The sequence below is a fragment of the Drosophila virilis genome, chromosome X (assembly GCF_030788295.1).
Source record: "Drosophila virilis strain 15010-1051.87 chromosome X, Dvir_AGI_RSII-ME, whole genome shotgun sequence".
In the NCBI taxonomy this organism is placed as follows: Eukaryota; Metazoa; Arthropoda; class Insecta; order Diptera; family Drosophilidae; genus Drosophila; species Drosophila virilis.
In genome coordinates this window covers 27,217,014-27,241,647 of record NC_091543.1, presented here as the reverse complement: position 1 = coordinate 27,241,647, position 24,634 = coordinate 27,217,014, and the positions used below count along the sequence as shown (strand labels likewise).

The following is a 24,634-nucleotide window of genomic DNA, read 5'->3' as shown; positions in this document are numbered from 1 at the left end:
TATCAAGGTCATCTTAAGCTTAGAGCGGATCGCCTTTCTATGCGATTTTCATGAATTAAAGTACAACAAAATTGTCATTATATTTTATGTAACATGTCATTTTTATATATTCCATATTCTTTCTCTGTCTTAATATAATTCGCACTCTCCTTAGCTCAGCTCTAGTTCCCATCCTTATGTTGAGATTATAAATACTAGAAAATAAAGGATAAACAAATTCTATCTGAAAAATATCTAAGCTAGTTTGCAATTCAAGTTTTGGTTCGCATATTTAAAATCGTTGCATTTTTCCAACTATACCAATTGAATTTACACTACCAAAATAGAAGATAATCTCTAAGACATTTGAATAACTAAAAAATATCTGTGGAAATAAAGAATTAAAAATGAAATACAATGGGGAGGTAAAATTTTGTTTTCGGATCCTTCTCTCTCTGTCTCGCTGTCGCGCTGCCTCCCTTGCGCTCTTCCTCTCTCACTGTCTTATATAAATATTCATGCCCTTCTGGTTGCTTATTTTCATTGTTTTTTATCAGTACCCTGCACAGTGACCTATACTCTAGCTCATGCACAAGCACAGAAAACAATCTATAAGGAGTACTTGAATCTATGAAAATCGCATAGAAAGGTGGCATTGCAAACTTTAAAGAGACCGGAATAGAAATCCGTTTTCGGCTATGCTTTGGCCTTTACTTTTGCCTGGTCCATTAATTTTGTGCATCACATTTTACAGGAAGATATCAATTAGTAGCCAGCTATTTTTAAACGCCAAATCTTACACTCACAAATTTTATTTAACGATTGCAATTACGATAACAATTTCTCATTTAAATCAATTTTGCGTTCAGGGCTTCACTGACTGATTTAATTTGTATTATCAGGGCCTTTTTTTATTGTCGTTCCGCTATGGAATCTACACGTTTTCGTTTTATGGTAAATGAATCACCCAGCCCTAGGCTGGCATGCCACACGCTTGTGTCAGACCGTGTGGCATCAACAGCTGCCACATTGCCTTGGGGCCGTGACAGGCCCCCAAAGGTCCGACATTTGAAATTGATACGCAATTGGAGCTCAGCCCCCCCTCTACTGCCATCCCCCCGGACACACATACACCCGGCCCGCGTAACTCACCTTGACGATTTGGGCGCGTTTTTCGTAATCAATCAAGCTCACCGCCTCGCCGCCGGGCGTGACCGTTGCACCGCCCAAGGGCAATGCCAGCGTTGGCGACTTCATGGGGTCGAGAAATTGAGACTTTTGGCCATCTCGCCAGATGACCGCCGACAATTTGGGCTCCGGCACAACGGAGGACATCTCATGCCGTATTTGCTCCAAGCTGCGACTATCGCCCGCCTCGTTAGCTTCGTTGTTGGCGGGCGTGGCACTTGGTAGCTTGGCAAGCAAATTCTTTGGATGATTGTTAACGTAGTTGAGCTCCTTGATCTGATTATCAGTGGCACTGACGCTGTCGCTGGCCACCTTCTCGTTCAGCCGTATTATGTTAGACAAATTGATGTTGTTGATCAGGGTGACGCCCGTGATGGCCACCAGTATGATGACGAACACGATGCCGCCGATCAGCAACAGTGGCGTCGTTTTCGACGTCTTTGGGCACATCTTTCACAGCTCTTGCGGTTTTTTATAATTCACGTATTTACAATTTTCACAGCTTTCCCTTTTTTATCGAATTGTCTTTGGCGCTGCGGCCATCACATGGTCGCCTCAGGGTACTTCTATTGATTTATTTTAATTATTTCTTAATTGAACATAAAACATTGCGGCACGAGACAAGCACGCACGCACGCACACACACACACACAGACACAATTACGCACATATACAGTCTTGAGTGTAGGCAACAATTCAATGCGATGGAGTAAAATTGATTTGGTGTAGTTGAGGGGACAGCAGTTAGAATATTAGGCAAGTCAGGATTTCAAGATATTAGTATTATTGTACGGTTTTATTTTATACGATAAAAATATTCACTGTGGACTATTCCACCCATTTTACGCCTGTGAAGGTAGATTTTGCAAATCGCTAAAACAAAGCCAATGTTTCTTTTCCACTTCCATCATGGAATCCGCGAAAGAGTCTCGGTTGACATTGACATAATCGAGCGTGGGGGTGGATTGTGATTCTAATTCTCCTTTACTTTGTATGAAATGAGTTTTAAGCTGAATATTGAGCTTTCGGCATGCAATCTTGGAGCTCCCTCTCAGGGGTTGTCTATACCGAAATTAAGTCAATTCGTGTCTAGTGCTTACTTTCGTGACAAGAGGTGCCTACTGGCAAATATTTTGTTTCGTGTGCGTAATCCCCAATCAGTCGATGAGCATTGAATATATATGTATGCACACACATATATATACATATGTGGATATATGAATATTCCAGACCTTTTTTTTTTATATTGACTGTGCTTTCTGAATACCCAGCCTGTGACTCAATTTAGATTGTACGCTTGGCGTTTACTGTAATTAAAATGCTTTACAACTTAAAAACAATAATGTGCACATTTCTAAGAATTGTTCATAGCTGCAATGTCTTGATGAAAGTCACAAAATGGAATGCAGTCTTCCTGATTAATAGTTTTGTTATTCTTATAAATGCTTCATGCCCCGCTCACTTTTCTTTTAGTCAAAATCAAAGTTAGGTAAATTTCGTTGCTCGCTGGCGGAATATTTAAGATGATTTGCAAATGTTGAAGTTAAGTTGAAAACTTCTCAGCCAAAAGTTGGCCATGCCATACCAAACCACTTTAAGCAATGTTAGTAGGATAAAATATTGTTGTAATATAAGCTTCTTATCAAATATTTAAAAGGGGCAGCAATGATTAATAATAATGAACATTAAAACATCAAAGTTGACAACATGTTAAAGTGGTTTTTAACTTGCCAAGGACTGGGCGAACGTGGAAAACTGGATTTTAAATTGAAGTGTATCTGGTTTTCAATGGTATTTATATATGTATATTCTTTTTCTTTTTTATTTATCGCTTTATAATTGTTACGTGACAGTCGACTATTGTCTGGCCCTACAGAGAATGCCATTGGTGCTTGAAGGACGCGGACGCGTCGTGACTGTCTGTCGCTCATAATGGACAGTTTAACACCCACTCTAGGCAAGCAGAAAGGATAGTTGTCCCATTTGAACAAAGCCCAGATGAAAGAGCGAGAAAGAGGCAGATAGAGAGAGAGGGAGAGGGTCGCACTTCTGTTCAATTGATGACATTTTTGTGCCCATTTTTGAATTGATGAACTTTAGCGATTGTTTCCGTTTTTATAGATGTTAGAACAAATTCTTGAAGCACACTCAGACTCGAAGACTAACACACACACACATAAGCACAGCATTAAGTATTAGTACTTATGTGTGGATGTGTTTGTTCGAGTGCAGTTTCCACAAATGCAATTTTATTCAAATAATCAATAGCTTGGCTGATTCTATGTGCTCGGCTTCCTAATAAAAGTACATATTATTCGATATTACATAGTAGTACATATTATAATTCATGCCCCATTCCAACTCTATGCAATTGGCAGAGCAAGCGCAAAAATGTCGCCAAAGATATTGCGTATACGCATCATTTGTGCAGCAAAGCTGCAATTTGCTGCCAATTGAGGATTGAGGCGCCAGATGAACTTATGACTCTATAGTTTACTGACTGAGCTTTGAGCGGGTTAACAGTTTTCATTATGGATAACTCGGGAAGAGCAAGGTGTGAGCCATCATCAAATCAAGTCGTATTTCGACTTTGACTAAAAGCAACATCTGTCAAAAGTAAAAGCCGCAGCTCTGAACACAATTGTATTTCATTTATGTGGCAAACAGCCGGCAATCGGCAATCGGCAACCGCCGCGCCAATCGTTTGCCTTAATTCAATTCACATCAATTCATATCAAAATGTGGCACGCAATTCGTAGACACGGCCATGGGAGGGCGGGGTAGAGAGAGAGGAACGGGTGTGTGTTTGCCTGCTTGAGATATTGTCAGTTTGCGCAAACAGCTGAATTTCAAAGTAAATGTATGTGCATGTGAGATTTGTGCTGCTGTTGATGAGTATTTTCTTGTCTTTGCTTATTTTATTTTTTTTTTGCGCTCAACTCTCGAGAGATGCGTTTAAATATAAACACTGGGCGACGAGATGCTGGCTAAATGCTCAAGGACATGGCTATGCGGCAATTAAAAGAAAACAAGCAAATGTGCTCCAGTCGGGTGTGCCCGACTACCAGATACCCTGTACAAGGGTCAACCAAAAGACATAAGCTACGAGAATATACTATGTATATACGCTAATTCGGCGTCGATTTGCTCAAAACTCATGCGGTTGTTATCGATATTTATCGATTTCGAGCAGTCGAAACTCTTTGAGCTGAACAGGGTCACACGCAAAAGACTGCACTGTTAAGACCGATCAGGAATCTATATATATATAGACAATATTTTTCTGTTCGGATATGCTTCTGCTTATGAAGTTGTTATCGATATTTATCGATTTGCAACATTTTCACTTTAAAAGTTTCGGATAATGACTCGTTCACACCCCAGCAGAATAGACAGACAGACTCGATTGGCCAAGAATATATATATATATATATCTTATAGTATTTACCCGTTACATTCATTTGCACACAATGCTTATACCTCTTTCTCAATGGGTTCTAGGTATAAAAATATAAAATAACGAAACGCAAATAAAATATAAACAGACAAACTCACACAGACGCGCACATACACAAACACACACTCACCCATACGCATACACACAACTTGCCCAGGAGGCTGTGCGTCAACGGCCAATGCTTTGGGAATGCAGAAGAAACGTGTCAAGCGGCCCATGTGCTTAAAGCCAACACTAGAAGTTCCCACCCCCACCTTACACCCCCTACTACGCAGCACGTTTGCTAGCGCACCTTGAGGGGCTGCTCATGCAAAATATGAGTTTACTGTTGTTGTTGTTGTTGTTGTTGTTGCTGCTGCTGCTCTTGTTGTTGATTAGTTTGTGTTGTGCATAGAAAAAAAAGATGTGTATGGAATTTTATGCCACCTCGTTGAACTGTTGCGCGTACACCCACACACCCACACACGCACACACAGATGCACACTTATACTTAGGCAAACTTCAAAACTTGGTATAAATAAAATTGTATACGTGTGTTTGTTGTTTTGTGTTGCTGTCCTCTACAGCTGTTTTAGACAATATCAATTATTTAACAAAATACGGCGTGTGATGCGCGTGTTTACTTTTATTTTATGTGCGTATTTCTTTATTATTGTTTCACATTGCGAATGCTTCGTTTTGTTATTGTTTTTGTATTTGTTGTTGTTGTTGTTGTTGTTGTTGTTGTTGCGAGCAACGCGTGGCCATAGCTGAGCAGACAACAGGCGAGTGCGGTAAGTGGAGCCAACTGTCCAACTGTGGCAGAACAACGGCAATGGGATTTGCCAATGAGAGGGCAGCGAAAAGCATAGATTGAAACGAACGGAAACGAAACGGGATGAAACCCCAAGAGTTGAGCGTGCAAGCACAAAAAACGTGAGCGCGGAACGTAATGACATTGCATTGAAACACCAAAACAGAGCAGCAACAAACTGAAAAACGAAACGCTTGCCACTGTAAAAGCTCTCTTGAGTGGGGTTGACGGGCAGGGTTGGGGTTTGGTCGGGTCGGAATGGCTGTGCATCGGGAGCTAGCAAAAGTTGCACTTGCGTTAGCCTTGAGACAAATGTGAAACATGCGCGAAACAATAACAGGATCAGCAATGCGATCCATTGAGCGAGCGAAAGTGCGTCGACTAAACCGTAAGCGAAATGAGAAACAAATGTGTTTCAATCATTTACACGAGTAAATGAATGCAAATGCAAACAACAACAACAGCAAACAGTTTATCCATGAATGCAAGTCAAGGAGCAATGCATTGAGTGTGCGCGTGTGTGTGTGTGCGTTCTTTTTTGTTTTTTTTTTTTTGTTTGCTGCTCCATTTACATTTTAATTATGCCTAATTAATGGCGAGCAACAAGGGCCACTTAAAAGGCAACGGTAAATGTGGATCAAGTATACGCAGTGTGTGTGTGCTTGTGTGTGTGTGTGTGTGTGTGTGTGTGTGTTTTTGTGTGAATGAATGAAGAGAGCCCGCCAAGCCTTTGCGAACTGCATCAAGTTTAACTTTTAATCGGGCCAAGCATAACCCGTAATTAAATACTTTGAATTGCAAACAATTAAAATAATTGAGTAATCGCACAGATTAAATGAACAACAAATTTCATTTGCCAGCTTTTCACAAGTACACAACTTTAGGAACAATCAATTTGTATTTGATTGTGGCATAACAAACGTATCTTTTTAGAAAATAGTTTACTTGGAATTTAGGCAGCAGTGAATTAAATCAGTTGTTCTAATTGCACATATTGATAACATTAGCTTAACTTGTGTGTAGCATTGCAATAATTGTTATTAAAACAGTTGCTAAATCAAGCAAGTTTTTTTTTCATTAATTTATATATATAATAAATCCAACTGCCAGCAATACTTGGACAAAATTAATGAAATAACTAATGCAAAAATTAGTATAAGACCTACAAGCATTTCGCTGTAATTACACTTGGCTCAAAAGCAACGGCTGCAGAATTTCAAATAACTGAAAATGTTCGCGTGTCGTTTTGTGAGAAAAAAATCAAATTATAACACATGACAAAATAGCTTCTAATATGCCATTTACACTGAAGTCGCAACGTCGCAACGTCGTCGAAAGCAAATTTGCGTCGCAGCCGATGCAAAAATATGACAGTTGAGTTTCGAATAGGCGAAAGTTCTGGCAATAAAATTATTCCAGGGTCAGCCGATACATTATTATATTGCAAAAACCTGGTAACTTTGTGGTGTTTTTTCTATTGAGTGTCATTACTAATTAAGGCAAAAACATGGGATTTGTAAAAGTAAATGCCAGGTGTGCTTTAATAAAAAGACCCATTCCGATAACTTTTAAGTTCTCTTCATTGGAGTCAGTGTAGGTAGCCTATAAAAGTGGGCAGCGTATACGTTATATATTTGCGCATTTTTTATGCAGTACATTTAATACACTTTTTGATAAGCGCTAAGGCTTTCAAAAGTTACCTGCTGCGATGCATATCGATACTCTTGTCTTCTCGAGAGTAGCACAAGATACGAATATCGAAAGTAGAAGATTTCTCCTTTAGCACAAGTATAAATGTTATTTTTTTCCAAATAACAACTGTCTTCTTTACACATTTTGAAGCAGGAAAATTGTTGTGATGAGTCGCTCGTTCTCTTTCTAACGCACTGTCCATCTTCCAACTTGTGTTCTAATGTGTAGCTCGTGTTTCTTTTATATTTGATGTTTTTTTTTTCGCCAGCAAAATTACTCCATTTGCATTCCGTCAAGCACTGACTTCTAGCTAAAGCCTTTCGCAACAAGAAAAAAAACCTTTGGGCATCATTTTCATATTAATTTTATTCATTTTTTTTTGTTGTTGTTTGTTTTTGTTTTTTTTACCAAAGAGAATACGCTTGCGTAAAGGTTGCTTACTGTTGTTATTGCGGGCGCTTCGCTGCCAAAAATAAGCCTGGGCCATTAAGTAAGTACGAAGGATTCTTGCACTTGTCACTTGCTTTGCGCTTCGGTGCCTTTCAGCTGACAGCTGACGAGGACATGACAAAGGCAAACATGGCACAAAGTAAGACAATAAACAACCATAACAATGCCAACAACAGCAAAAACAACACCTGCAACAACAACAACAACAACAACAACAACAACAATGAGGAACACGAAAACAACTGTAGCTGCTTTCCCGGATAATATGCGAATCGTTATTGTTGTTGTCAAATATGCTTACATTCTGGCGGCGCTGTGCGGCAAGGAGTGCGGCAGGCCAGACAAACCTATACACAACATAACTAACGCAACAACAACAGCGTAATATATATACATACATGTATATAACATATATACACACCTTTATATATATATGTATATGTATACAGTTATACATTCTTTTTTATATATTTTTTGTTGCCCCGTAGCCATTAAATGCATAAAAAGCAGGGTATCAAAAGGATGTGTATGTATGTACGTGCATGCCGTTGAACCTTGATTATCCGGACTATACGGATAAGCGAAAATCTCGATTGAAAAATGTCGTAGTTTATAACATATTTGCATTTAATTTAAAAAAAAAAAGATTCAATTGCAACAAATGCATTTAGTTATAGGTCAGTGCTCGATTTTATAACTCTGTTAAACTTTATTATCCGTAATTATTATCCGTAGGATAAAGAGCAATCTACTGGATATGAAGGTTGGTTTAAATAAACCACTTCGCATCGCGGTTAAACGAAAATGTTTCCGGTTAATAGAGTTCCGGATACTTAACTGTATTGAAAATGGTTATCTTTCTAGTGTTAACATTTATCATTGCCACATAAAAGCGAACCGATTTGCCTCTTGCAATTTAAGTACAATTTCAATAATCATATCACTTGTTGATGTACCGACATGCTCATTTAACAATCTATAGATAGGTTTGAAGATCGGTTCGCAACGTCTTCAATGCTATGTCAGAGGCATATGTGACGCGTTCAGCGACATGTCATCGGTCGTGTCGTTGAAGAATACTTAAAGTTAAAGTTTCTCGCACATTATGAAAAGGATAAAGAAATGCATTTCAAATGCTCTCAACTCAAAAAACAAACATTAGAAGATCAATACAAAACATAGTTGCAACAAGTAATGTGGCACTACCTTGTAACAGGGTATAAACTAGTCGACTACTCTCGAGCGGTGTATTCTAAATTTGTTGTAGTTGTTTTTTTTTTTTCTCGATGTCTTCCACTCTTGAGTTGTTGTCTCAGTTTTTTAATAAAAAAGGTAACGATGACAAAAGCAACTACAACAACTACAACAACAAGCACAACAACAAGTGTTTTTATATGGTGAGAAGAAAAGAAGAGAACAAAACAAAACTGAACGGAGGCTGCAATGTTAGATATTCGAGGGCGTAACGCGACTAACGACAATAAAATGCGTACTGAAAGGAAAAGGGCGGAGGGAAGCAGGGGGGGGGCGTGGTTTGTAGCAGTTACCACGAAAGGGCCTGTTCGCATCCTTTTGCCTTTGTGAGCCGTTACCACAAACAATGGCGCCAGAATAAAAACAGTTAATTAGCTGGCGACGGCAGCGATTATGAAAAGGAAATGGCAATTTGTTGCTTTTGACGCTCGCCGTGGACCAACGAGAGAGAGGGTGGGTGAGGGGCCGGGGGGGGGGGGGGTGGGGGCTGTGTGAGGGGCACAATCCAATGCACTTCGCCGTCCACTCTAAAGGCAAAGGAGGAGGCTTTTACTATGACCTTAAAGCACCGCATCTTAACGAAGCATTTCCAATCTTCATAAAAATGAACAAGAGTGCATCAGTGGGAAGTGCCTTACATGGAGATACCCTATACATATACAATCGAATTTTTTATTATTTTTGCGAATTGCAACAACAATGTTCAAAGTCGCATCAAAGATCTCTATCTGTGCTAGAAAGGGATGGGGATATTCAAAATTGGATCCTGGATCGATGTATGCCATTCGAGGCTCTACATACTCAATTGGGAATCTTTAGCTCTAAAAGTCTTTCAGTTATGCGCGTTTTTAAAATTCGATATATATCGATACAATGGAATGCGATCGATATATAATAAACTCGGTCTCGGTATGTTTCACCCGAACATATATCGAATTCTAAATGTGTAAATTTTAAAATATTTGCTCGTTATTATAGACGCAATTTGTCGTCCTTATCAAAACTATGCCCCATCGGATCGGAGATACCTCCTTTTGCCTTCTGCATTTACGCTTATATTTGTATATTTTTTCCTATGAATGCAGCGCATAAAAAGAAATTTTAAATAATAACATTGCATGAGGTATTAAAACTTTTCCATCAACCCTAAGATATAATGGAAAGAGACATGAACTTTGCAGCTCGCTGGCTTGCCAGGACTTCAATTATCTGTGAACAGAAAAAACGAACAAACTTTTAAAAAAAGCTTTTAAAAATGCATTTTTACGTGAAATTAAAAATGCTCTTATTAACTTCAAAGTATGTAAAAAGTCATATTTCGAGAAATTTAAAATATTCTGCGAATAAATAGATTTTATATAAAAACTTAACGCAAGGGGAATTAATCTAAGTGAGTCTGTTACAGATATTTATGAATATTTTTATAGATATCTTGCAACTTTAAAAAGAAAGTAAAGTTAAGCAAAAGAAACGATTTTGAAGAAATAAACAAGATTAAGTGCTATGCTTAACCGATAGAGCATACTTTATCCTCTTTACAGTACACGACATGACTAAATTTTCTTTAGGCTTAAAGGCATATTAAGTCCAGTTAATCCCATGCGAATCAGTTATCATGCGGTTAAAGGCGTGATATTGCCCACAGTCCACGGGATAAGCCACATTTCAGTTATTTGCGGTGTGGGTAATTTGCAATTAAATGCTCAGAAAGAGGGCGTGGCTATGCTGTCGGCTCAGCCACTGGACTGCAGTACAATTAACTATAGAGGTCACTGGGGAAATATTGTGATACGTCCAGGCTCGTAGTCACGCCCAACTATGTCAAAGTTCGCCAATAGGCAAATTAAATAATATGAACTCGTGCTTGGCCCCAAAGCTCAACGTGGCGTATACGCAATATTGCAAAGACAAGCCCAGCGTATTATGAAGCCGGCACGTGGCGGCATCTTAAAGGGATATCTCCGGCTCGCCAATAAATTTTGACATTTTATGAAGTCGCATTTCTAGCCAGGAGGAACAACAACAACAACCACAACAACAGCAAGCACAATGAAAACGGCAACTTCCTTGCCACATGCATGTGTTGAAGGTATTTATGAATTTTGAAAATGTTTACATTATGCTCTTCATTGATAACGTGCAACACAGCACAGTGGCTGCAAAATGTTGCTGGAGCCTGGAGCGAGTAGAGGAATTCTGAATGAAACTGAATTGAATATACATGGGTTTGCAGTTCAGTGTGAAGTCATATAATTTTCATTAAACAATTGAATTAACCCTGTTTTTAAACTTCATATTATTATGGTTATGTGCATTGCTTCTGTTACTTTATTTAATAATTATTATATTTCTATTAATCCCCCCACAGTTGGGCTTTCTTTAATAAAAATTTAATTTCAGTTTCAGCTACGAGTTTTAGGAGTTGAACTCTTCCAGTTCGAATCTCACCGCTGGCATCAGATAATATATACTTTACTGTCATTTTGCATAGTTGGCAGAGTAATAATAACAAAAATAAGAAAAAATGAAAACAATAATAAGAATATAATCCTGGTTCTGGTGACCTTTTCACTGTTGAAAATTGAAAATTTAAGCTTGGCCTGTGCGTTAATCACAGTCAGGAGAAACGGTTTTTTTTTTATATATGTATAGAGGATTTACTTTACGCTATAATTAACTGCTTTTCAATCGCGCAACTTCAATTGTCTGCTTTACAATTGAAATCCCGCATGACCACTGTTCGGGCCAATACTTCAGGTCTGCGCCCTTTTCTACTTGTACACCCCCCCTTCTAAGCCCTTGCTTCATCATTTACAGCAGCATGCCTGTGCATATTACACACACATTAAATTTATGGTCTGGGCAAAAAAAAAAAAAAAAAAAAAAAAACTCTTTACAACAAAAAGCACTAAACATTATGCCCACTCCAGGCGCCATTTGGCCAGGCCCCACAGCCACGCCCAACGGCCACATTGCTAATGTCTGGGTGTGTGTGTGTGTGTGTGTGTGTTGGCATGTGAAATATGGCAAATGCAGTCGCTCGCTAACTGCTGCGTTGGGAAGCGAGCACCAAGTCGAAAACAAAAGGACACAATCTGATTTTATAAAATTTACTGAAGCTGAGTGCATTGCAAACTGAACAGTTGTGTAAACTTTTTAGCAATCGCTTTATATATTGTGCACATATTAAGGGCACTTAATGCATGTGAAGGATGCAGTAGGCCGCAGGATGTGACATATGTGCGGGATCTCAGCATTGGCAGCGGCCAATTGACCGAATCGGGCCATAATCAAAATCCGTTAATATGCAATAAGCTCATTAAAAACGAGCTATTGTAATGGCATGCCAACATATGGAATCCAAAAGCATGAGTATTCTTGTGTGGGCGCGGAGGCGTGGCACCATCCACTTTATTAGCCTCATTAAACGCACAGTCCTCGAAAAACTTGGCTAGCAAGGAAAACTCTCGAATGAAATTGTGCTCATGATTGCGATTACGGTTATGACTGCCGAGAATTATTGCCGGGGCCTGGTTGCTGCCCAGATGCCAGCGCCAGGGCCCGGCTATATTGTGGGCGAGCGAAGGGAATTTGACAGGGGTTTGGAGGACGGGTGCTATGCCGTTGTATTGGTTAAAGTTTTTCACAAGGTTCGTTAGACGCAGCTAGGGCATCCAAATCTAATTACCAAGCTCTAGGCCAAAAGCTGAACCAAGGAAGTCTGTTGCCACACACACACACACACACACACACACACACACACACACACACACACAGGCACACAGCACTGGCCATGCAATTAGAGCAGCCATACGAGAAATCATAGCGTTTACTCTTTGGCCAAGGTCTACTGCCCCTTATCGTACCCCTTTCCCCGCCAAACATCGCACAGATAGGTGTTGAGCGTTTCAGCCAGCAAACTGCTAATTGCCACGCTTATTGATGCAATCCGCTGTAGAAACTAGAAGATTCGGATTTCTCGAATTCGCTAATTGAAATTGCAAACGAAGTGTTCTAAACTAAGTGCTAGCCACTATTTATAAATTTATATATGTATGTATATGCACACGCACATATTCGAGGGAGCTTTTAGTGCTCTATTCACATGGCCACATTATCAAATTCAATTTAGAAATTCTCAGAAAAGCGTAGCCGTAAAATAAACTCATTTCTATGAATTCTGTGGCAAACTTTACAGCAGAGAGGAATTTAACTTTGCTGCCCCCTTTAAGGTTTAAAGGAATTACCCCAAATGCTTTATTCATATTTATTTTTATGTAATTGCTTTTGCTTTTAATGTAAACATAATAAATTAAATTTCTCAGTACATGATAATACAAAACGGCTACATTTGTACTCTTCTTTGAATTTTTGTACATCGATGAATATCGATTTTGCAACAAGTTGTTTTAAGCACTAAAAAACACTAAAATTGGTAGGTAAAGGAAAAATATTTCTCTTTTTCTATACATACATAGGTGTATGACAGCATATGACAAGGGCTGCTTTATCGACTCACTTCATAAATTTAGTCAAAAATAAAAACGCATACTTTGGAAGCCCATACTAACATTAACACAAGCTCCTTAAAAGTATGCTGCTTAAGAAATCAAGGCGGCAAACTGGCTTTTAATCCATTCGGTTTGATACCGGAACTCTTCATGCTTATTTTGTACTTAAAAATTGAACATTATGTTTTTTTGAAAATAAAAACCTTTTGAGTAAATTCCAGTAGCAAAGCTTAACTCAATTTAACTCCAACAATTGGATTTACCCAACCATATTTGGTAGCTGCAAGTTTTTGATGGACATGAAAATGTAGCCCGCATTTTGGATATGAAAATATTTACGGTCAGCAACATTTTCAGTGCAACGGGCAATTGTAAATTCAAAAACTTTAAATTGTTATTAAACAAGAGCTGCTATCATATGTGTGCAAAGCTATATTCACGAACCGGACCTAGAACCATTAATTGGAAGCCCAACTGAACCAATGCAGCAATAATTGATAATGAAAAATGATTAAAGCAATATTGTTGAGAATTAAATAAATCATTATAATTTATGCAAGTCGATAAGTTTTCAGATATTGCAACACGCAATTGCCATTAGCATTAACTTAATAACATTCAGCTCTATTCAATTGGGGCTGAAGCTTACGCGAATGGCTGTGTTTGAGTTGTTCTATCGTCTATCGTCTATCGATTGGAGTGCCAGCGTGTGTGTATGTGTGTGTGTGTGTGTGCGTGTGTGTGTGCGACATTATTGTCGGGCCTAGCGGGACTGGTCATAATTCGTGACCGTGTGGGCATTGGCGTGCAGCTTCCCAACTCCACCAGCAAAACTTCACCGCCCGCATTGCTATGTGAGATATATGTAGCGGGGCCCGCATTATCATTTGAATCATCATTATCATTGGCTTTATTATCATCTATATATTTATTGTTGCAGCTGTTGTTGTTGTGGCGTGGCTGGCGTGTAAAGCCAATTTTTCATCTTGTGCCCGTCGAGCCATAAACTTTTGCGTATTATTTTTTATGCGCTGTCATAAATAAAAATATGTTTTAAGTCTGGTCTAGTGCGGAGGGATGTTGCAGCGCGGCAACAGCCCATTAAAGCGTGCTAATATGCGATTTAAAATGAATTGACAAAAGAAAATAGATTTCACGCCCAGCGATTTTGTGGTTCCTTTTTTTTAGCGCGCTGTTTCAGGCTTTAATATGTTTACAGCATACGCTGCGTATACGTAATTTCAACTCTGGCATTTGTATCGCAACACCCATCCAACCACCTGCACACACACCCATATGCCGCGTAATGCCTTTTATACTGGCATCAAACTCAAAGTCAAACTTAATTTATGAGTCTCAGCAAAAGAGCTCTGGAGCGGGCCACGAACAGCAACAAAAGACTGTGTGTGTGTGTGTCTGTGTTGCGAAAGGGGAAGGGGGGGAGGGGCCTGCTGCTAAATTCAATAAACTTATGAAGTTACCGCACATCAAATGCGCTCATTTCACTGCCAACCAGCCAGTGGCACTGGCAGTGGCAGTGGCAGTGGCAGCGCCTTGTCCGATGAGAGTCCTTGCCGCGCACAGGACGCGCACATGCCAGGCACTCGCAATATTGGCAACCTGTTGCCGGTTCCTGCTGGAACCTGCTACTGCTACTGTTTCATGTTGCTTAAGAAACTGCTGTCAACTTATTGTTCAAATTAAATTAGGCTTTGCACTCATTCACCTCGAAATTGTACGTCGTAAAGTAAAATGAATATCGCAAAACTGAAAAACAAAGGAGAAAGTGATGCTGGTCGGGAGTGAACGGCCAGTAGATGCCCTCCACGGCGCACTTTATGCAGTGGCTGTGCTTCTCTTCGTGCCTTTGCCAAAGACTATGTATAAGATATATATTCCTGCTAAAGACGACACACAAATGTGTGTAGATACCAAAGCGCAAGGCTCTGGCCTTACTATTATTGCTGTCTGTTTGGGAAGGTATCAACCCAGTCTCAAAATCAATATTTAATGATATGAAAATGGAAGGCGATATCGAAATAGAAGATTGGATACGTTTTGTCTATGGTATACATATAAAATTTCTCTGGTCTCTAGCTTTCATAGCAGAAAATCGAAGGGACATGGCTAGATCGACCCTTTCCTAGACACTTTCAATGGATATAGGAAATAAAAACCAGCGCAATTGCATACTAGATACTAAATGGTAAATGTATGTACATATATGTATTATTTGTGTGCGCAATCGAACATTTCAATTCGCTGCACTTCAGTTATTATTTAACAGGTTTTTCTTTTACTTTTTTTTTGCCATATATCTTTGGCACATTTTTGACATTTTTATGGTTTTTGATTGTAGATTGAACAAATACATATACAAATATTAATAACAAAAAAAACGAGCATGCGAGAGACTGTTTTATGTGAGCTAATAAATGGCCTGCAGCATGTAAATAATTAATATATAACGGATATATTAAGAACAATTTATCGTTATTCTGCAAACTATTGATTGTTAGCATATTACATATATATTGACATATTGTTAGTTATACATATAAAATAATTACTATAATGATACTCTGTAAAGCTTGCAATGTTTAAGTAAAAGGATATTTAAATTCCACTTGTAACAATGAGAAAATAATTTTATATAAATTATGAGCTAAACCGTTTCATTATAATAGTATATTGAAAATATACGAGAGAAAGCCAGTTTTACGTGCCGCATCCAAGGGCAGGGACTGGTTCGAGCCAATAAATTCAAATAAAAGAAAATAAATAAAAATGCACAAACGCCCATAGTTTTAGCTGGTCCTCAATTTATGTCATCTGCATTTCTCTACAGCATGCATTGCACATAAAAACTGATTTATTGTAACATTTCTTTATGCTATTTTGCATGTGGCTAACACTAGTTGGGAAATGTTTTAGCCTGGCAACAAATAAAATAACTGTCGAAAATGGCAGACATCGGCATTTATGACTGCGTTGAAGATTTCTGCATTTCAACTTTCGTTTCAGATTTCAGGCGAATATTAAAGTTAGAACTTTACGAAATTTGTTTGAAACAAATGCAAAATATATAAATATAATAAGAATAATTAAACTTTACACTTTAAGGCAATTTAAATGCACAATTGTGCACTTGAATTTATATTTTTAATTTGACGATTTATACGCATTTGTAAATGCATAGCTATAAAAAATAGCATAGCATAGTTTATCCCCCTTAAGCCATTGAAAGGGGTATAATGTATTTGTGCGAAAGTATGTTTTGATTTGCAATTAAAGTTACATTTCGTTCTACATTGCTTAAAGTGCAACAAAATAGCTGTTCATAATTGGAATTTACTTAGTATTAATTCCTTATTTCTAAGGGTTTCTGCTATTGTTGAGGTGTCTGAAAAATGAAATAGATCTGAAACCGTATTGGCTTGACAACAGCAAGAACCTGTCATCTACAGGTTGGCATCCATGCAAATTGAATGCTCGCTCGCCTGAAAAGCTATGAATCTGATTTATTGCGCTGCAGCGCACATGCATTTGCATATGAAATTTCTAATTGCAGCGTATGGCCCAAGTTGTTGTCCAGCTGGCCAAAGGCAGACAGACGACAGACGACAGACAAGAGTCGACAGACATTAATGAATAATATCGCATGTTATTTCGCTCATTAAAGCACAGGAACGAGCTGTGCACAGGGCCAGAGCGGGTCATGTCGAGCCGCATCAATGCAACCATCCGGCAGTCGAGCGAGCCGATGCCAGCCATATTCAAAATGTTCATATCCGCCTGGACCAGGCAGCGGCATTATGAATATGTTTCCTCCATATGGCAGGTGCAGACAATAATAACACGGGGCACACAGGATAGTCGAGCTGCTGCTGCTGCTGCCGTTGCGGCGACAGGACATGTAATTCAATTTATTTCATTGCCGTTGCTTAATGCTGTTGTTGGCCAGCCAGCAATTACATTTAGCATTACATGCGAACCGCTGACCAACTTGGCCCAAATGCCAGTTACCCAACTACAAAACGTCAGAGATTGCAGGTGCACAAAAGCATTATTGCATGTAACTTATGGTCGGGGAAATGAATTGCGATTTGGCCCACAGATTATGTAATTAATTATCTGCGCTATTTTCGAGTAATCGAGACACAATAGTTGCTCTCGCGTTCGCGAATCATTCGAATTCCTAAATGTTCTAATATTACAATGCAAAAATGTTACGAGTTGTGGTCAATGTTAATTTTATATGCAATACATGCGAGTATTCGTCAACAAAAATAATGTTTGAAATGAAAAAGATATGTTTTTATGAATGCTAAATTAATTTTAACTCAATTATCATCACGAAAAATTAAACATTACCTCTTTAAAACGGAAGATAATACTAAAAAAAAAAAATATATAACAATAATGCAATTTCTGTCTAATATATTAAGAAATGTTAACATTACAAATCTCTCGACTGTTCGAATACTCTCTTACCAAAACAGGAATACCTTTTCTAACTATGACTTGATATAGTTATATGTATATGCCAGGCTTGGACGCTTTAAGTACTCAACATACTCCGCTTTCCATTGAGCGTATACATTAAGGAACGTTTCAATTTCCGAGGGATAACTGTACTAAGTCCATAAATAGCGCACTTCTAAGGATATATGATAACGAATCCAGTTTGTTGTATATTCAAATATTGCCTTTGTCATCGCAGGTTCCTCCATGCCCAATATAAGTAATGAGCGTGTGTGGGCGTGTGTGTATGTTGTTAATAACATCGTCAAGCCCAAATGTTTGTCAGCTAGTTTCTGTCTGTGTGTTGTCCTGTCAATCAAGTGATTGAGCATCTAGCCACCAACCCAACCCAAGCCGGCAACACTAAAGACATAAGCACACCCATACGCACACACACACACACACAGACTAACAAGCCCATGGTTAGCTCTTCTTTTTGCTCCTCTATTGCTACTGCCACTGCGCTTCCTTCCGCTCCTTGATTTGGTGTTTGGGCAGCCGGACTTAAGCAAAAAGATTCCCAGATAGCACGAATCATCGTCCTTATCCCGGAAAGTCCTGGCTGGGCGCTTTCAACGATGCTGTCAGCACAAAGTTATCAAAGAGCCAACCTTCTACGCGTAGCCTACCGCCTGTTCCCCTCAGCCCCACTGCAACCACGCAGTCGACGCCCACGCTTATCAGGCCGCAGCTGACCTTCGCAGCCTAAAATTATGCAACATAAACTAGAAATTAAACAGCCGCTGAACGCAAAACAAATATTTGCTTGATAGAGCAATTGGGTAGCAAGGGATGGAGCTGGGAGCGGCGGGGGTCAAAGGGTATTGTTGGTATTTTTCATTGACATGCGGGCGCTGCTGCTGCCAGAGCCCAAAAGTTGCCCCTGTTGCTGTTGTTGTTGCTATAGTTGTTGCTGTTGCTGCAGCGAACAACCACAAAACCAGACATAAACACTTCACTAGGAAAAGTTTTCGGAAGCACAAGACAACAACAACAACAATAGAACAACAATAGAACAACAACAACAACAACAACGGCTACTTGAATTGTTGTCTGCAAATGCGTGGCATTTCTTGAATAAAAACTTCAAAGTTCTCAGTTTCCCAATTGTTGTTGCTGTATCTCAAAGTTTTTCAACGAGAGAGGGGAAAGCGAATTTTCGGCACAAGCAGCAGCAGCAGCAGCTGTTCAAGTGGCGCCCGTAAACGAAATTCCAAAGCGATCAAAATGGGCTTATTGAAGTGTGTTATCTATGCATGGACACGACTAGCAAATGCCCTGTAGTCCAATACATACACACATACATCTATTAATTAATAAGTTTTATTCTAATTAACATTCGTAGGCCTTTGCCTAAAATAATATACATGCAACCGTCTTAAACGTATTTTTATTGGAAGTGTTCGACAAGCAAATACCCTGCACTGAGCCCAATAGTATTATGTGCTACTCCGTGGAGATTTATAGGGTATACGTACGTATACATGTGCTTTAAAGCACAGACAAGTCAAACGAAAAAGCATGCACTCAATAACATTCACATTGGATAGCTCAACATGAAGCATCGGACGAAGGTAATTTAATTTTAACACAACCCTTTGATGCCACATGTCTGCAAGGGTATTTCAACTTCGGCATGCCATTTACTTGTTTTCGTGAGGTTTGGTAAATTAATAGTTTGATCAACTTGTCAGCTTTCGGGGCATTCGAGCTGTTAAATCGAACAAAATGGATTCGAATTGCGGCGCTGATGCTGCGGTTAACACTAGACCCGCCGACCGCCCTTGTGTTTTATTTTTGGTTTTTGTCCGTTTCAGAGTCTGTTATCGTGTTTCGGTTTTTAGAAGTCTCATCGCATATTTATGAAGGCGACATGCTTTTTACGAGATTCCCGAGATTGCCATGCCGGCCTGGCTTTCAAGCGAGTGGGCGTATCGCACTTTTATAGACTCGCTTCGACATGTGTAATATTTGCACTGAATGTTGTAAAAAATATTGTGCTGGAGCCCGCCAAATCGCAGCTGCTGCTTGCCAGATCTCAGAGTGTGGGACCTAATTGGACATTTTTTGGCTAGTCAATCGTCAGAAGTACTTGTCGAGCGGAGCTCAGCTGGTGCTCAAAATATATATGGGCTTTTGGCAATGACTTTGAAGGCGGCAGTACACTTAGCTTTTTTGTAACTGAATTGAAATCATGGCACGGCGGGATATTCAAAGTTTCAGCACAAGAGCAAACTCAATTGATTAGCTTCGTCGTCAGCTCTTGGGCTTTAAGTGGTTGGCCTTTAAGAAACTGCCGGCCAGGCGGCCAGCCTTTCGGCTTTTATGGCCAATTCATAGGCAGTTCTTGCAGGCCAAAGAGGTGCGCCACGTCGTTTCTATGCCGCAGTCATTGGCAACTCGAGACCATAAAACATTTCTTTTTATCGATGGCTATTTCCCTTGTGCTAAACACGAACGGAACTCAAACTGTCCGATTCTGGCCGGGACCAATAATTTAAGTGCGAGCGCTTTACTTAGCCTCCGTCGATTGGAGCGTATTGGCTCTAGAGCGGAGCGCCAGTCGTGACACGACCAAATCAAAGTCGCAATCTTTAGTAAGCGAGATTTTTGGTAGGCAGAATTTCAATTTCATAAATTAGGTATCAATGTTGAGATTAACAAATATAAAATATCATAAATATAGATAGGTAGATAGGATTGGGTATATCTAGATCTTTTGTAATACGAATTATGAAACTTAAGAACTAGAGCTAAAAATATATCTAAATGGAATCGTTGAGAGTTATCGCATGTCGCTGATCCCAAAAGGGGGTGAGCCTTGCTTTCTTTTAGTCTCTGACAGCAACGAATTTTTCAATTGGTCAACGAACTACGAACTAGTTTTATTTGTTGCCGATGCTGATCAGGAATATATGCATAAATATATACATATTTGAACATGCAAATGCCACATTTTGAATGAAAACTTGATTAAAAAATCTTGAAAGTACAATCGAAGCAATGAATGTTAGAGACAATATAATATTGTAACACTTCGTTCTCTAAAGTTATAAAACTTATTCAATTAAATACTGTATAGTTCTTTATTTTTATAAACTAGCGATTCTAGATGCGATTTCATTAATCTAATGGTAAAAATACTTATTTGTATGTTTATAATTTTGATCACACCACTGTAAAAATAATATGCCCTATTTATACATGGATATTTAATTGAGTTATATTTAAAATAAAAAAGAAGGTCGTGAGTGTCGTGACGAGTTGATCGGAATTTGTGACAATATGTTGAAAAAATCCCCCCATCTCTAATGGGGACATCAGAAACGCTTGCGACCGGCAGCTGGCAATTAGAAACAGTCGTAAAGAAAACGACAGCCAAATTTGATTCCATTCTTGTTGCTTTTGTCCTTTCGGCCATCAATTGCAGCGTAATTTGTAAGTAAAAATCATACGAAAAGTTTCGGTTATCTATCTGTTTGAATGATGCATGATTGTGGCATGGTTGCCTTGAATGATGAATGAGACGTGTTCTGGCAGTGAATTGAGAAATTGCCTCAGATTGCACAAGAGTTATACCGCGGTCGGATCTAAGCCATTATATGTGCCAGCTAAGGGTATATGGGAAAGTATATCAGAGAGTATAAATACTTGGATAAGGATCGAAACGCGTCAATATTTATTCTCCTATACCATACGCAGAACGAGCTTATTATGTTTCGATATCTTCGTAATATCGATAAATATCGATTGTACAATATTGTATTTCAACCATAGATCGAAGATTATAAGAGCTAGATGCACCAAATTTGGTATGTGGGTTTTCGATTAGTATACTCTCGAGCTCGAGAATTGTTCACATTTTGGGCTCCTCCAAAACCAAAATTTTAAAAATATCAGACAATCAGCAAGCAAGTTAGTCAAGAAAGTATTTTCAATAGTATGGAGCGAAGAGAAGAGGCAGAGCCGCGATGTCAAGTGCGCAGGGTATTTCGTCAAAGGTTAACTTGTTTTTTTTTTTTTTTTTTTTAACATGACGACCGAGATTCAAACAGCTGCCTGGGGCATACCATGTTGTCATCCAGGCACAAACTTCAACATTCCAACAGCTGAGCGTAACTCCCGGACAAACTGTACTAAATAATTGAGTGAAAGGGAGGGCCACTTGATTGATAGCCAAAAGCTTTTTATGCTATCAAATAGTTAACGAAGCGTAACAGGTAAGAAATACCTAAAGCCACACATCCTTGGCCATATGAGTGTGTGTGTAGGAAAGTCGAGGTGTATCGGCGTTTGTGTTTGCCTGAGAGTGCAACACAGTCACACAAATTGCAGCTGCACTTGCAGCTGCCTCAGGATGCATCCCAATAGTGTGCCAGTGCTTGATATGCTGCACTTCAAATCCCAAAGCAAGAGACCTGTCCCTAAGGACGACAGCGGCAGCAGCATTAGGTAAAGATATTCGCCTTATGCCCTTAACTTTTGCTTCAGACTTGCACTGAGCAGCAGTGTTGCCAGCTTTCTTTAGAATAAGTTTTACATTTTGCGATCGATATTCATCGATAATGGAAAATTTCAAATCAAAAGTCTCAAGCTGTAAAATTAGGCAGTTTTGAGACCGACAAACTTTGACAGAGGCTTATGGCCAGATTGGCGAGAACTTTGAAGTCGATCATGAACTATGGACCTGCTGAATAAAGGGACACAACTTAGTTATTGACTTTTGCAATTTCTCTAACCGCTGCACAGAAACAATATGCCCAAGTATACAAATTTGAGAAAAATAATGTTCCTAAAACTACACAATTTACGCGCAGCACTGACGAGCTGGTCAGGTGTGAGTGAGCAGCAGCCTTGATTGCCATAAGGTAAAAATGAAAATGCGGAGCAGCTAAGCCAACCAGAAGGAGCTGCCAAACAGGCTGCAGCAACATAAACTGAGCTTTGGCAGATACATTTCAGAAGTTGTCTCTTTAGCGGTCAACTATACATACGTATAGCTATAAAGAGTTTTCATCTTATGGGATAAGTCTATTAACTGAGAGAGCGAGAGAGATGGTCCAGATGGGAGATGTGCAAGTATTTGAGTTTGTGAATCATTTCAAAAATGCCGCTTTTCATTCATTTGCATTTAAAAACGTTCAATTCATTGTGAATTTGCTTTTGTATTTTCATTTTCAATGCAGACAATTTTTGTTTGCTTAGAGCTTGAATCTTTTGCGTTTTACTGCTTCTGCTGAAAATGTGTTGCAGCCGTATTGCGATATTTCCATTAAACATTTCAACCCAAACCAATCAGTGTTCAAATGCGTGCACCAGAAATGGAACTATCTGAAGCCACAGCCACGGCACAAAAGTGCTCCGCATTGGAGCATGTATATGCCATCATTGGAAGCAGCAGCAGCAGCAGCAGCAGCAGCAGCTGTTGGTCTCATCTTCGTTCCGCCTTTCAGTTGTGTTGTCGTCAACGTCCGATGTGCCACGTTCTTGTTGGCTTTCGGCGTCCGCTGTCCTTAAGGACATTTCGTGCCGCCTGTCTGTTTTCTGTTTTCAGTTTTCAGTATTCAGTATTCAGCACTTTGGCCTGTTTTGTACACGCTTCATGTCATGCGGAAATTGAATAGTTTCCGGTATCGAACAATGATTACTTTCGGCCCCCGAGCTACACCACCAACAGACTAAGACAACAGGCGAGAGAGAGACAAGCGCCAAAGCAATGTGCAACAAAATTGGTTCGCTCTGCATTTTGGCATGAATTGTCCGACGACCTCATAAATAATAGATAGATATATATCTGTACACACTGCAATATATATATATATATTCCAGATCCAGACGACTAGTAGTACAGTTTTGAACTTGGGCGACATCCGATTTAATGTAATGTAGCTCGCGCATGGAGGATAAGTTGAAAATTCTAGTTAACTAGAATTTATTTTTTGCCAAATGAACAATCGATGCATAACTATCGATTTAATTGATATTTGCATTTATCGGTGGAGCCGACTATCGCATTACAATACCGTAAGTAGGTAATTGAAGTGTAAGGGTTTAATCCTTTTTTAAGTCCTCTGAAGTTTTATTCAATTATATGAAATAATTTTTTTAGTTAAATGTGTTTAGCTCTCGATAATTATCAATAGTTATCGATTATAATCGATATTATTTATTTCAATGCATTAGTTTACTTTTGGCCAAAATAAGTGAAAGCTTCTTGTAATTGGGCTTTCTAAACTACAGAACTCTGGGCTTATTATTGCACATACTCCAGATGAAATCGGCTCTAGATATGGTAAACTATTGATTTTTGTAAGCACAAAGAAAAGGTTATTGCTGCTTGAACTACAGTACCAGTAGCTCTTACTTATTGCGTCTATACTCAACTCAGTTCGTTCTTCGTTGGAATTTAAACTCCCGTCGCAGTTCTTGTCATAAATTCACAAAAGTTTTTTTCCCTAAGCAAAGTGCGTGTCAAAGATGGTAAAGCCTTACAAACGGCATGTCCCAATTGTTTTTTGTTTTTTTTGAGTAGTCAGAAGCTGCTGTGTGTCAGCATAATTGAAAGCGTTGGGGCGTTAGCTAACGCATTAATCAATGGCAGAAAGAAACCCAGTTTTGTCATTTGGTTACCTAGGATGGCACCTCTCCTTGACATTGGAGCGTCAGTGTCCTTGCAATATCCGCTTTGTGCCAAATTGAAGCTTATTATACCAACCGTCAGTGGCATGAGCTCCAATTTCCGCTGCCCTTGCATGGCCAGATTTACCCAATACCAATCCCCACCTA

The 24,634-nt window shown here is 39.2% G+C and overlaps 1 protein-coding gene across 5 annotated transcripts in view; it reads right to left on the bottom strand.

Annotated features, from left to right (window-relative positions):
- Positions 1-24,634, bottom strand: part of alpha-Man-Ia (alpha-Mannosidase class I a) — a 67,541-nt gene that overhangs the window by 13,319 nt on the left and 29,588 nt on the right. The window contains exons 1-2 of one of the 5 annotated variants that reach the window (XM_015171009.3): positions 5,156-5,393; positions 1,132-1,733 (exon numbers count right to left, since the gene is read on the bottom strand). The exons of the other annotated variants lie outside the window; for them this stretch is intronic. Coding sequence (XP_015026495.1) covers positions 1,132-1,617 — 486 coding nt within the window. The 5' untranslated portion in view covers positions 1,618-1,733; positions 5,156-5,393. Of the gene's footprint in view, positions 1-1,131; positions 1,734-5,155; positions 5,394-24,634 lie in introns of those variants that run through there. 5 annotated transcript variants of the gene reach the window in all.